Source organism: Geotrypetes seraphini, chromosome 16 (genome assembly GCF_902459505.1).
Source record: "Geotrypetes seraphini chromosome 16, aGeoSer1.1, whole genome shotgun sequence".
In the NCBI taxonomy this organism is placed as follows: domain Eukaryota; kingdom Metazoa; phylum Chordata; class Amphibia; order Gymnophiona; family Dermophiidae; genus Geotrypetes; species Geotrypetes seraphini.
The window spans coordinates 27,952,259-27,966,821 of NC_047099.1; the positions used below are offsets into that span (position 1 = coordinate 27,952,259).

Here is a 14,563-nt window from a genome sequence, read left to right on the forward strand (position 1 = left end):
TTCTTTAATTAATGTAGATGGAAAACTTCTAGCTAAGTTATTGGCTTTATGCTTGGCCAAGGCTCTCCCTTATATCAATGATATGCACCAAATGGGGTTCGTTGCTCAAAGACATTCTTCAAATAAATCTAGATTGGCTTTTCATATGTTAAACTTGACAAAAGCTATGGATGATCTGGCCTTCTCTGTATCCTTGGATGCAGAGAAGGCCTTTGATCGTGTTGAATGGACCTTCATGTATCAAGCAATGGATTGGTTTGGTATTGGCTACGGATTTTTTCAAATGATTCAAACCTTGTATAGTTCCCCTTCTGCCAGATTGTACATTAATAAGTTTTTTGAACATTTTTGTCTGGAGAGGGGAGTTAGACAAGGATGTCCATTGTCTCCTTTGCTTTTTGATACTATGTTGGAACCCCTGCTATTGGCTATTCAGCAGGCATAGGAGATTCAGGGTATTCCTTATGGAGGTCGGGAATATAAAGTCTCTGCATATGCAGATGATATTTTGCTTCATTTGAGGAATCCTGAATCTACTATTCCGCATTTACTGGATTTGATTGACCGATTTGGCAAATTTTCTGGCTATAAAATAAATTGGAGTAAATCGGAGGTTCTTCTATTGAATGTGCATTGTCCAAAAAGATTATTTGATTCATTCCCCTTTCTTTGGAAGGAAGAGGATATAAAATACTTAGGTATTTGGATAAAAAGTACACTGGATGAAACAATGAAAGTAAATGAAAAATCATTATTGCTGAAGGTAACAGAAATGTGTGAGCAATGGAACCCTTTACATTTGGCTTGGTGGGGGAGAGTACATACTGTTAAGATGATGATTTTGCCTGTGGTTTGCTATCAAATGGGTATGTTACCAGTGCTTTTTCAGGGGTCCTTTTACAAAAAAATAAATCGTATTCTCACTAAATTTATTTGATTGGGAAAAGCTGTGAGAATTGCTTTAGTATCTCTACAAAAGCCAATTGGGGCAGGTGGGGTAAATTTTCCTAATTTTTATAGGTGCCATCAGGCCTATATTATGCGTCAGGGTATGTATTGGGTCCTCCCTGAGCTCATGGAAAATCTTCCAGACTAGTTGAGATTGGAATGGCAGCTCATGTTTCCACTGAGATTAATCCATGTTCTGAGCATCAAGTTTCCAAGATTATATAAGAACATAAGAATTGCCGCTGCTGGATCAGACCAGTGGTCCATCATGCCCAGCAGTCCGCTCATGCGGCGGCCCTTGGTCAAAGACCAGCGCCCTAACTAAGACTAGCTCTACCTACATACGTTCTGGTTCAGCAAGAACTTGTCTAACTTTGTCTTGAATCCCTGGAGGGTGTTTTCCCCTACAACAGACTCTGGAAGAGCATTCCAGTTTTCTACCACTCTCTGAGGACAATAGAATTTTACTAGATACATGGCAGACATTGAAATATATAAATAATTTGACACCTATTCCAATACTTAAATCCAACTGTCAGGAGCGTGAGATCAATTAAAGATGGCGTCGGAAGCGGACGCCTGAGAGGAGGCTCTGCTATTGAGCCGCGACGATCTGGCAGCGCGATCTTCCCCCTATTTTGGAATGGGGAAGAGAAAGGGCATGACCCACATTAACCCTCCGGCAGCGACGGGGACCCAGCAGCGGATTGTCTAGGCGACTTTGGCGGAGGTGTTCTCCCGCTCAGGTGAGTCGGTGTGACCTACCTTGGGAGGAAACCCGGGATTCTCGGGTGACCCCGTGCAGGGAGAAGAGGCTTCTTTAAGCCCTGAACAGCGGATGGTGCCGCTTCAACCTGGAAGCGCACCGGTAGTGGGAGAGCTGGAGAAGTCATTCCTTGAGATGGAGGCGTCTTTTTCAGGCTTGGGAGGGAGTACAGCTCAAGCCTTGGTGGAAGAGGGCGAGTCTGGAAAAGAACATCTACCCCACACCGGATTGCAGGTGGAAGGTGCTTCAGGAGGAGTCAGCTTGCAGTTTGGAGTGTTGGAGAGACCCGCAAAGATTGATATGGAGGCACTATGGCAAGCTATATCAGTGATGAATGCTAACCTTAAATTAGCTATTACTACTTTATCTACTGATTATGGAACAGTCTTTTCCAAGCTTGAGCAACAAGGGGTAGATATTGTTCAAATGAAAGAGAATGTAGGGAAACAAGAGACAAAACTCTCCGAAATTGAACAAATAAATTTTGAATTACTAAAAGAAAGAGTTTATATGGCAAGGAAAATGGAGAGTTTTGAAAATCAGCTGAAGAAGAATAATTTGAGACTTTTGAACTTTCCTAAATCTCCAATGATTTCTCCTAAGGAGATGGTTAGGAAGTACTTTAGGGAAATATTGTGTATCCCTCTGGATAATTTACCTCCGATTGTAAGAGTTAATTACTTGCAGTTTAAAAGTACTGTGGAAGTCTCTACTCCTATTGAAAATCAAGGAGATAAAAAGGGGGAACTAGATTTGACAACATTCCTAGAGAGTTCACTGGAGGTGGTAACTGAGAGAAGAATTCTACTAGTTACTTTAGCTTTGGAAAATGACCGTGATTATGTTATGCGTTTATATTTTCATCATTTGAATGATCAGTTTTTTGGGGCCAAAATTAGTTTATTTCCTGATATGTCTCAAAAGTCCCAGAAGCGAAGGAAGGAGTTCTTAGCATTAAGGCCAAGAGTCCAGGCTTTGGGAGGAATATTTCAGTTAAAATTTCCTGTAAAATGTTTTATTACTTATCAAGATAAGAGTTACTTATTTTTTGAACCCAAACAGCTGCTGGAATTTATTGAATTGAGAGAAGGAAGAGCAATTGTGGCCGATAGTATTTAGGTTGCTATACCAGTATTAGGTAACACAGAGTTATGCTGCTTCTTAATATTTTGTACTACTTTATTTGAATTATTTCCTGTTGATTTCCTTAAATATTGTGGACTAAATATCCAATAATTAGTTATTTTTCCTGATTTTATGAATTCATAAGTATGTTATATTGATCTATTCAAGTTGTATGTATTTCGCTTGATGAAATTTGAAAATTGTAGAAAAATAAATAATAAAAAAAAGAAAAAAAAATCCACCAGTCAAGCCCTCTGGCTAAACTCCAAAATTCAAATTGGCGGATTTAAGGTCATCTGGAAACATTGGATGAAGGCAGGTATAAGCACTTTGGATGATGTGATATCAGATGGTAAGCTGCTTGAATTTTCACGATTGCAACAAAAATTTGGCCTTAATAAATCGCAAAGTTACAGATGGTTGCAGTTGAAGCAGGCCATTCAGGAGGGGTTCCCTGGATGGAAAAATCTTACAAATCAATATAGTTTGCAGATATTATGTTTTCAGGTGGACTTCTGGGGCACCAGGCTGCTCAGTGGTATAAATTAATATCCAAATTTTTGAATAAGAAACCAAAAACTGACATTTGGAGCATTGAGATAAAGCATCAGATTACTGCGTCTCAATGACCACAAATTTGGATATGGAGGATGAGATGTACGGTGTCAACATCTATGAGGCAAACTTGGTTTTTCTTATTACATAGAGCTTTCTGGACCCCTGATCGTTTACATAAATTAGATAGTTCCAAGTCTAATAGATGCTGGCATTGTCATCTTGAAGCCGGGACTTTAGATCATTTACTTTACTATTGTCCCTTGATACTGCAGTTTTGGAGGTCTATTTGGGACCAAGTAAATAATTTATTAGAGAATCCAGTGGCTTTATCTTATGATACTATTTTATTTGGTTCTCTTATGAGAGCTAAAAGTCAATTATCTGTGAGAAATAGCAAACTACTTTTTGTAATGACAGGGATTGCCATGCAGCTTATTTTGAGAAATTGGACAAACTGGGATAGGTTGAACTACACATTCTGGTGGGAATCCCTGTGTTATACTTATAAAATGGAGCGTTGCATGGCCATACAATAGGGATGCTTTAAGAATTGTATGGATGTTTGGGAGCCATTGACTAAATACTGTAAAGAGTAATAATTAATTTAATTTTATAGACAAGTAAACATACACATCCTAGGGGGGAGGGGGGAGTAAGGGAAGGGAATAGAATTGGAATTGATTCAAGGAGTTTATGAATAGTTTCATGAAGGTTTTATTATATTTGTTTATTAGTTGGGAGGGTAGGGGAAATTTCATTGTGCAGCAATATTTGTAAGTTTTGTTGCGCTTATTATGTAAGGTGCAAATATGTGAATCATTTATTGCGTATTTGTAATCTGAAAAATCAATAAAAAATTTTTTTAAAAAATTCAATCATACTGTGGAGCTCTGAATTAACCGCAGTTTCCAAAAATTGTTTTCTAGACCAGTGAAATATACTATGGGCCTCTTCTATCAAACTGTGCTAGCAGTTTTTAGCGCAGAGAGCTGTGCTGAATGGCCCATGCTGCTTCTGATGCTCATAGGAACTCTATGAGCGTCGGGAGCAGTGCAGGCCATTCAGCGCAGCTCACCATGCTACAAACTGTTAGCGCAGTTTGATAGAAGAGACCCTATATTACAATAGTCCAAAACTGATAAAACTAAAGACTGCACCAATAATTGAAAAGCGTAGAAATGAAAAAGAAGCCTTAATGAACGTAATTTCCATAGTACAGAGAATCCCTTTTTTACTACAGCATCCACTTCTGCTCGCATAGTAAGATTTCTGTTCATGAGGATTCATAATATTTTTTAAAGTAGAAAGAACACAATATTGTACCCTATGTAACGACAAACAATCCTCAGAAAGTTTAGCTGTAGTAGCAAAGAACAATTTTATTTTATTCTAATTTAATTTTAATTTAAATTCACTTGACCACTCCTCGACAACCAACATCACCCTTGAGCTGCTACTTTTATTACCCTAATTATTACAAATACTCCTCCTAAGGTCTGCCATTTATCCGGCAGAAATTTCTCCAAATGACTAGGGTCAAAGTATATGTATTGTACATTCTGTTATACAATAATGCATTTACAAGGAAATTTCAAGAAGAATGAGGCTTTCAAGGCCAGAACTTTAGATTTCATATCCAAAAATTTCCTCCTTTTCATCTGTGTGGACCTAACCACATCTGGAAAAATTTGCAATTTCTGTCCACAAAAGTTCTCATTTTTCTTTTTAAAATAAGCTCTCAAATTTCTAAACTTATCTATCTTACTAGTCAAAGTTACTAGGAGGGTAGCCTTATGTTTAAAGTCATCCTGTGAAGTTTCTAAATATTTAATCAGGTGGAAACAGGAAATCGCTTTGGGGGAGGGGACTGTGCTGCTTTTGCCTTCCCTCATAGGGAAGTCATGCCATCCCTTTTATCATTTTTGTCACCCTTCTCTATACCTTTTCTAATTCCACTAAATCTTTTTTGAGACATGGCATCCAGAACTGCACACAATATTCGAGGTGCGGCCATTCCATAGAGTGATACAAGGGCATTATAACATTTTCATCTTTGTTTTCCTATCCATTGTTTTCCACGAATGCTTGGTGTAATGTTGTATGTCTCACTAGAAAGTACAAGGAAACTATTGTGATTAAAAAGACCAAGCTTCTTAATATTTAAAAAGGTTTGGGTGCTTTTAGATTTGTATTGTCATAATAGTAAGATATGAATTTTGAATAACATCTCAGCTTATTTGTAATATGAGACAATGTGATGTACTTGTATAACCCTGGATTGTTGCGGCAGGGAGGACTGTATTGTTTGTTTTCTTTGTTAATAAAGAGGTTGAATTAAAAATACGAGGAAATATTTATTGAGAGAAACTGTCTTATAGAAAGGGATGAAACAAGGGGATGATTGTGTAATATAACATAGTAAATATTGACAGAAAAAGACCTGCATAGTCCAAGTCTGCCCAACAAGGTGGCCAGAGTTGTATTTGGCACTCTACACAGGTTACACCTCTTCATGATTAAACACTGGCATTGTAAACAGAGCTGTTGGCAATATGTCACCTTGCCAATCTCATATAAACAGTTTATATGATGCAATCTTGGAACATAACTCCAATGCACTGTTGCTTTCAACCATATGAATGTCTTCTCCTCTGCCATTGCTAAACTCACATCATTTATTTGTTAATATGAACTTTATGATTCTCCCCCCCCCCCCCCAGAGATAAGTAGCTTCTGCAAGCATAACATATGCTTTGAATGTGATATAAAAAGAGATTATGGGGCTCATATTCAAAACTTAAACATGTCTAAAAACCCGCCCAAGTCGGCACTTGGATGACCTAAAAGACAGATCGCCCAAGTGCCGATAATCAAACCAATTTTCTGGATGTGTCAAGGAACTTTTTATGCCTCTGAATGCCGCTGTGCACCCAGAGCTGAAAGGGGCTTATCTGGAGGAGTGGGTAGGGTGGGATGAGGGCGGGATGTGGGCTGACCTAGTCTTATTCATCCTGCAGGGATAATCAAATGTTTTACTAGACATCCTGGACGAAACTTAAACATTGTCAATTAGACAATGTAAAACATACTCCCCCAGTGTTCACTGACCCCCTCACATCCCCACAAAGATCAGAATAAAAAAATACATACCTGTCTCCAGGACATCAGTACCTGGTATAGGAAAGCCTAGTAGAGCTACACACAGGTATCTTAAATAGCTAAGACGCTGGGCTAGTGAACCATAGAGAGGAACCCAGGCCCATAAGCCACTCCAACCACTACATTTATAGTGGAACATGTAAGCCCACCAAAAAAAACCCCAAACCCTATTCTTCTGCCATATAGGTGCCACCTGCAGCCATAAGGGCTATTGTGATTGTAGACAGGTGAGTATAGTGGGTTTTGGGGGCTCACCATAATCTATAAGGGAGTTCTGGTGAGATGTTTATTACATTACATTACATTAGGGACTTCTATTCCGCCTATACCTTGCAGTTCAAGGCGGATTACAAAAGAGCTAACTGGACATTTCCAGTGAAGTTACAACAGTTTTGGGGTTTTTTGTTTTTTTTTGGTTACAAGGGAGGAGAGGTACCTGGATAAATTCTGGAAGAACTTGCAAATTGGATATTAAATTGACTGTACGTTACTGTGTGATATAACAAATAGATTACAGTTAGAGTACAAATAAGATTATGTAACATTTCAGGGATCTGATTACTTGGTTGGTGTTTTGGGGAGGAAGAGATTATTTAAGTGGAGGTTTTGGGGGAGAATTTATCTAGGAGGAGGGGGAAGGGTTGGGTTTATCTGGCACACTTTTTGTTCAGTTCACAACAGTGCTCTGTAAGGTACCTCACTGCTCTGTTGCCATGTCTGGGTAATACAAGAATGGCCCCTCCCACGTCCAAATATTCTGGGCGTTTGGGACTTGGAAGAAATTTGGTTGAAATTGTGGTATAAAGATAGCCAGAACATCTCTATGGCAGTCTGGATGAACAATAGCCTGGACGTCCAGATAGATGATTTTCAAAAAATATATACATTAATAAATATATATATATATATTCTAGATGTATTTTTTGAAAATGGGCATTTTCCCACTGCTGACTTTGGGTATCTAGCGCCATCCACCCAAATTGAACTTAGACGTGTGTTTTGATTATGCCTCTCCACATTTTCTTTACCAGTAGATAGGTGAGACATTCTAGACCAGGGGTGCCCACACTTCTTGGGCTTGCGAGCTACTTTTAAAATGACCAAGTCAAAATGATCTACCAACAATAAAATTAAAAAAAAAACACAAAGCACATTGTACGCATAGAAAATGTTAATTATCATTCCTATTCCGGGGTTTTTTCAAAGTGCCGGGTTTTGAAAAGCCATCTGGTCCCCCTGGTCATGTTCTCAAAAGGAGGACATGTCCGGGGAAATCTGGATGTCTGGTAATCCTATGCCTCTCTCTCTCTATGCAGCCTAGCACTCTTCTGGCTATATTTTGTTGCTCATGTGTCATAGAGTGGGGATGAAGATGCTGACATGTTTCCTATCCCACTGCATTATAAACCCAGGCCTGTGGACTCTTCTTTTTCAGTTTTATGATTACACCGAGGATGTGACCTATACTTACTCTGAGGAATATTCCAACCTGGAACTAGATCCAAATGGTGAGAGATCTGCTGACTTGATAATAAGGCAAACATATTAAGAACATAGTGGCCTGTTGTGACAGACTAATAGGGTAAAGGGTCATGGATTTGATAAGACCACCTTTCTATGGTACAATCAAAGTAGTTTACATATTTATATACTGGTAACTTCTCTGGGTCCCTAGTGGACCCAATCTAAGGTTTTGTCCTAGGGAAATGGAGGGTTTATTGAATTGCTCAGGATCCCAATGAGTAGGGTTACCATATGGCTCCAGAAAAAGGACGGATTGAGACATCTGTGTTTTACTTCCATTGCTTTCAATAGAAGTAAAGCCCAGATGTCTCCATCTGTCCTCCTTTTTCTGGAAAAGTCAGTTAGATGTAATACTTAAATAATCTACTCATAGACCTCAGCGGTGCTACTGTGTGTACAACAGTTTCTACACACAGATCAAAAACACCAACCTACTCCTGATAGAATATTACGATATGGGTAACATGGAACCGGCAACTTAAAGGGGGATTTCCTTGAAACAGCCTGTGGCGAAACATAGTTCTATGTCGGAATATGTACCTCTAGCCGTGTTTACAAAGATGAATATTTATTTAAATTTAGAATGCATTATTAAACACTTTAAAAGGAGTATCAAATTGCTAAAAAGTTAAAAAATAAAAATAATAATAATAGACTGATAAAGAGGTTAGTGTTTTTGATCTGTGTGTAGAAACTGTTATACACACAGTAGGACTGCTGAGGTCTATGAGTAGATTATTTAAGATATTACATCTAACTGACTTTTCATAGAGATAGACCTTAAATTAAATTTTTCTAAAGTTTTGAAGCTTCTTTTTCTGGAGCCATATGGTAACCCTACCAATAAGCTGCAGTAGGAATCAAACCCAGTTTCCCAAGTTCTCAGTCTACTGCATTAACCAGTGGGCTACTCTTCAAAAGTTCATCAAGCCCAAGATTTGGCTGACAGTGGCCAATTTAGGTCACCTGGAAGTAGCTGTCAGATTTTACTAGCAAAGTCCTTTCCATATTGATCAGTCCCAGAAGTAAGCAGTGAAGAGATACCCAATAATTAGTTATGGCCTGCCCTCCAGAAATTTGTCCAAATCTTTTCTAAACTAAGTAAAAACTGAAAATATTTTCAAAATTAATTTTTAATTTACTACTAGTTTCTTTAATCTACTGTTCTCTGGTACTAGCATTATTTGTTAGAGCAAACAGCCCTTTAATATTAATTTATCTCACACTACACATAATTCTATTATATAGCTCAACAAAGTGTGGGTTCCAGATTGCCATGATGCCCAGAAATTACCCCTGTTCCCTTGGGCCTTTCCTGTTTTGAATGTCCTTATTTGGGACAGGTGCTGCTAACATATACTCCTGGAATTGCCTCTTAATATCTGAATTCTTGCACTGGTTTCAGTCTCTTAATGTTACTGCAAGTGTTTGAGTGCCCACGTATTTTGAACTCATTGAAAGTTGCACTAGTGTTTAACGTAGAGAGGGGCTATTCTGGTTGTAGCCAAGAGTTAAAAAGTTATTTTGCTTCATCAGCACTGTTAGCTGCAGAGAGGTAGGGTAAGATGTCAATAGTGACAAGGAAGTCATTCAGGCTGACAATGTCTGTAAACCAAGAAGTGGCAGCAACACATTATAATGAGAACACAGGGTTTTTGCCACTCTGTCGATGGTAGTGAAAGGAGGACCTGGTGTGAGAAGCAAAAGTTGGATGTATTGGGCACTGCTGTCAAATTCTGTTTGACAAATAACCTCACAGAATGAGGGAACACACGTCAACCTAGCAATTATATAAAGCAACTAGTGTGTATTTTATTATTTTCCTTTCCTGCTGAGGATATAGAAAAACAGTCTCAAAGACTCAACAAGCATAGAGAGCAGGACAACTGCCTAAAAGAACTATGCTTTTCTGGAGCACAGAAAACTATCACTGGCTGATGTTGCCAGAAAAAAAGAACACAACTAAAAATAAAATAAGCAGCATGCTATGCTGTAAGAATGGCATGAATTGTAATAAAGACAGCTTGCATTGGAGCTTCTGGGGATAGGAATCCCAGCTATGGTGGAATAGAGAAGCCAAGCTGGGGAGAAGGGAGGATGGGGAACTGGACTGGTGGGGATGAGGCAGGAGAGTTGAAAGAGAGGGAAGAGCAAGAGAGCGAGAGTGGAGAAGATACACTCTGCTGAGAAACCCACACTTGTGAAATGTGACAGGAGCTAGTGCTATGTCTAAGGTTTTTCAGACACTGCATTTTCTCTTTGAATATAGTCTTACATTGTCCTGAACCATGAAATAATGTCCACATGCATTTTCCTCTCTCTGCAGAGAACACATTAAGTATGAAGGAGTCAATGGTCCCCTGGCATATTTTCTTCCTGGCTGGAGCCAGTCTGGTTCCTGGTATTATTTTGTTCATGGGAATCATCATAAGGTGAGAGGTTAATCCTGCTATGGGTACCATGCAGCAGGGAGGATAATTAGTAGTAAAAGCACAATAGGAGCTAGCTCTGTGGGTGCTGTGGGGGCTTGAACACCCTCAATATTGAACAAACTCCTTGACTGTATCCATTGAGAGGTCATAGTAACATAGAAACATAGAAAGTGACGGCAGAACAGGGCCAAGGCCCATCAAGTCTGCCCACTCTATTGACCCCCCCCCCCTAGCTACCCTTTGAGAGATCGCAACTCATGTCTATTGAGTTTAGCACTCTCAATAATGTTGAAAAGTTGGCTTCTATACCTCTGATGTATATAGTCTGTCTCTTTTGGAACCACTGACAAAACTCTCTATAGTCTTGGGCTAAATATCTGAACATTCCCAAAGCTCTAAGTGCTGGATATTTTGAGGTTTAGTCTATAAATTATGTAAATGTTCAGAATACTAGCATTTACACATAGCATACACTGGACTGCCAGGGCTGTACGGTAGGCATGGTGGGGGGATGTTGCTCAGCAGAATGGAAGGAGGAAGTGGAAGTTTCTGGTTTGAGGGGAGGGGGCGGCAGCCGAGGAGCAACACCTCTAGGAAGAAAGGGAATTAAAGGAATGCCAGATACCATGAGGGAGTCCTGAATATAAACTGAAATTCAATTTTTATGTCTTTTTTTTGGCCACAAAATCTTGGTTTATATTTGAATATATAAGGTAACTCCTTGTGTTCACCAAGAGAAAGGAAAATGGCAACCTTACCTCTACCTAAACTAATTCATTACTGGAAAATATTCAGGTGCACAGTCTGTTACAAATGCACTTGTTTAAAAGTTCCCATTTCCTTTGGCTCTGCCATGTGTTCTTCCCGGAGCAACTGAGGATCCCCTCAGGCATGGGAGAGCACTCTGCCCCTCACTGACGCTCCAGCCGCTGAGCCAGTTGGAGGGCTCTGCCATTTTGTTCTTCCTGGAGCAACTGAGGATCCCCTCGGGTGTGGGAGAGCACTCCGCCCCTCACTGACAATCCAGCTCCTGAGCCAGTTGGAGGGCTCAGCAGGAAACCTTGCTTGTCTAAAAGCTCCCCTTTCCTTTGGCTCTGCCATTTTGTTCTTCCCACAACTGAGGATCCTTTTGGGTATGGGAGAGCATTCCGCCCCTCACCAACACTCCAGCCACTGAGCCAGTTGGAGGGCTCAGCGGAAAACCTTGCTTGTTTCAAAGTTCCCCTTTCCTTGGCTCTGCCATTTTGTTCTTCCTGGAGCAACTGAGGATCCCCTCGGGCGTGGGAGAGCGCTCCGCTCCTCACCGACGCTCCAGCCACTGAGCCAGTTAAAAGCGCACCATCTAAGGCGCAAGTCCCAATCACTTGCCACCAACAAACACCTAGAGAAAGATCAACTATATAACCCCCAGGAAATCACCTACAACCTCACTCCCACCAACTCCCTACCTCCTATCTTTCACAATGAAAGCTATACCACAAACACAAACTATCCTACTGATCATCTTGCTCCTAATCAACTGGAAGGTTGCAGCAAACAACATCTCCCCAATACCAATTATTTCAACTAAAAATAGAATTCACCACCCAGCCAGGACATAAGAACATAAGAACATAAGAAGTTGCCTCCACTGGGTCAGACCAGAGGTCCATCTCGCCCAGCGGTCCGCACCCGCGGCGGCCCATCAGGTCCACGACCTGTGAAGTGGTTTCTGAATACCTCTACAACCTACCTCAAGTTCTATCTGTACCCCTCTATCCCCTTATCCTCCAGGAACCTATCCAAACCCTCCTTGAACCCTTGTACAGAGTTCTGGCCTATCACATCCTCTGGAAGTGCGTTCCATGTGTCCACCACCCTCTGGGTAAAAAAGAACTTCCTAGCATTTGTTCTAAACCTGTCCCCTTTCAATTTCTTCGAGTGACCCCTAGTGTTTGTGGCTCCCCACAGTTTGAAGAATCTGTCCTTATTTACTTTCTCTATGCCCTTTAGGATTTTGAAGGTTTCTATCATGTCCCCTCTAAGTCTCCTCTTCTCCAGGGAGAACAGACCCAGCATTTTTAACCTGTCAGCGTATGAAAAATTTTCCATACCTTTTATCAGTTTAGTCGCCCTCCTCTGCACTCCCTCGAGTACCGCCATGTCCTTCTTGTGGTACGGCGCCCAGTACTGCACACAGTACTCCAGGTGCGGGCGCACCATTGCGCGATATAGCGGCATGATGACTTCTTTCGTCCTGGTTGTGATACCCTTTTTGATGATGCCCAGCATTCTGTTTGCTTTCTTTGAGGCTGTCGCACACTGCGCCAATGGTTTCAGTGATGTGTCCACCATCACCCCCAGGTCCCTTTCAAGGTTACTCACCCCTAGTAGTGTTCCCCCCATTTTGTAGCCGAACATCGGGTTCTTTTTCCCTACATGCATGACCTTGCATTTCTGTACGTTAAAACTCATTTGCCACTTGTTTGCCCAGTCTTCCAGTCTCGTTAGGTCCCTTTGCAGGTCTTCACAGTCTTCCGTGTTTCTAACCCTGCTGCAGAGTTTGGTGTCATCAGCAAATTTGATAACCTCACATTTTGTCCCCGTCTCCAGATCATTTATAAATATATTGAACAGTAGAGGTCCCAGCACTGACCCCTGCGGAACTCCGCTCGTGACCCATTGCCAGTCTGAGTATTGGCCTTTTATTCCAACCCTCTGTTTCCTGCCTGCCAACCAGTGTTTGATCCATCGGTAGATATCCCCTTGCACCCCGTGATTCCACAGCTTTTTATGTAGCCGTTCGTGAGGTACCTTGTCAAAGGCTTTTTGGAAGTCAAGGTAAATGATGTCTATGGATTCCCCCTTATCCATCTGGCTGTTTATTCCCTCAAAGAAGTGCAGCAAGTTCGTGAGGCACGACCTTCCCTTGCAGAAGCCATGCTGGCTCGCCTTCAGTTGTCCATTGTTTTCTATGTGTTCGCAGATTGCATCCTTTACCATTGCTTCCATCATCTTTCCCGGAACCGAGGTCAAGCTCACAGGCCTGTAGTTTCCCGGGTCACCCCTTGATCCCTTCTTGAAGATGGGCATGACATTTGCTATTTTCCAGTCTTCTGGGATCTCCCCAGTTTTTAGGGAGAGGTTACATATTTGTTGAAGTGTCTCTGCTATTTCGTTTCTCAGTTCTTTTAGTACCCTTGGGTGTATGCCGTCCGGGCCTGGTGATTTGTCGCTCTTTAGTCTGTCTATCTGTCTGAGGACATCCTCTTTACTTACCTCTAGTTGAATCAGTCTTTCGTCGTGTTCTCCGTTTATAAACACCTCGGGTTCTGGGATATTGGATGTGTCCTCTCTGGTGAAGACTGACGAGAAGAAATTGTTTAACCTGTCAGCTATCTCTTTTTCTTCCTTTATCGCTCCTTTCCTGTCTCCATCATCCAGTGGTCCCACTTCCTCTCTGGCTGATTGTTTCCCTTTCACATACCTGAAGAAGGGTTTGAAGTTTCTTGCTTCTCCTGCCAGTCTTTCCTCATATTCTCTCTTTGCTTTCTTGACCTCTTGATGGCATTTTTTCTGGTGTCTTTTGTGTTCTTCCTGGTTTTCCTTTGTTGGTTCATTTTCCATTTCTTGAAGGATGATTTCTTGTCGCTTATCGCCTTTTTAACTGCAGTTGTTATCCATGCTGGGTTTCTAGTTCGATTTTTTTTGCACCCTTTCCTAAACCTTGGGACGTACAGGTCTTGTGCCTCGAGCACTGTGCCTTTAAGCAGTGTCCAGGCTTCCTTTACGGTTTTCACCTTCCCTGAGCTGTTTCTGAGCTTTTTCCCTACCATTTTCCTCATGTCCTTGTAGTTTCCTTTTCTGAAGTTAAGTGCTGTCGTTGTGGTTCTTTTCACCTTTGGTGTTCCCATGTTTAATTTGTACTGGATCATGTTGTGATCGCTGTTCCCTAATGGTGCTAGTACCACCACTTCCTTTGCGGGTCCCTCTAGCCCGTTGAGGATTAGGTCTAGAGTGGCCTCCCCTCGCGTTGGTTCCGTGACTAGCTGCTCCATGAAACAGTCCCTTA

General features: G+C 41.1%; 1 protein-coding gene across 1 annotated transcript in view; it reads left to right on the top strand.

Moving 5' to 3' along the window:
- The window catches only part of IL6R (interleukin 6 receptor), an 82,310-nt gene that overhangs the window by 57,345 nt on the left and 10,402 nt on the right, over window positions 1-14,563 (top strand). Inside the window, exons 8-9 of the mRNA XM_033925695.1 lie at window positions 7,992-8,064; window positions 10,407-10,512. Of these exons, the coding sequence (XP_033781586.1) occupies window positions 7,992-8,064; window positions 10,407-10,512 (179 nt within the window). The remainder of the gene's footprint in view (window positions 1-7,991; window positions 8,065-10,406; window positions 10,513-14,563) is intronic.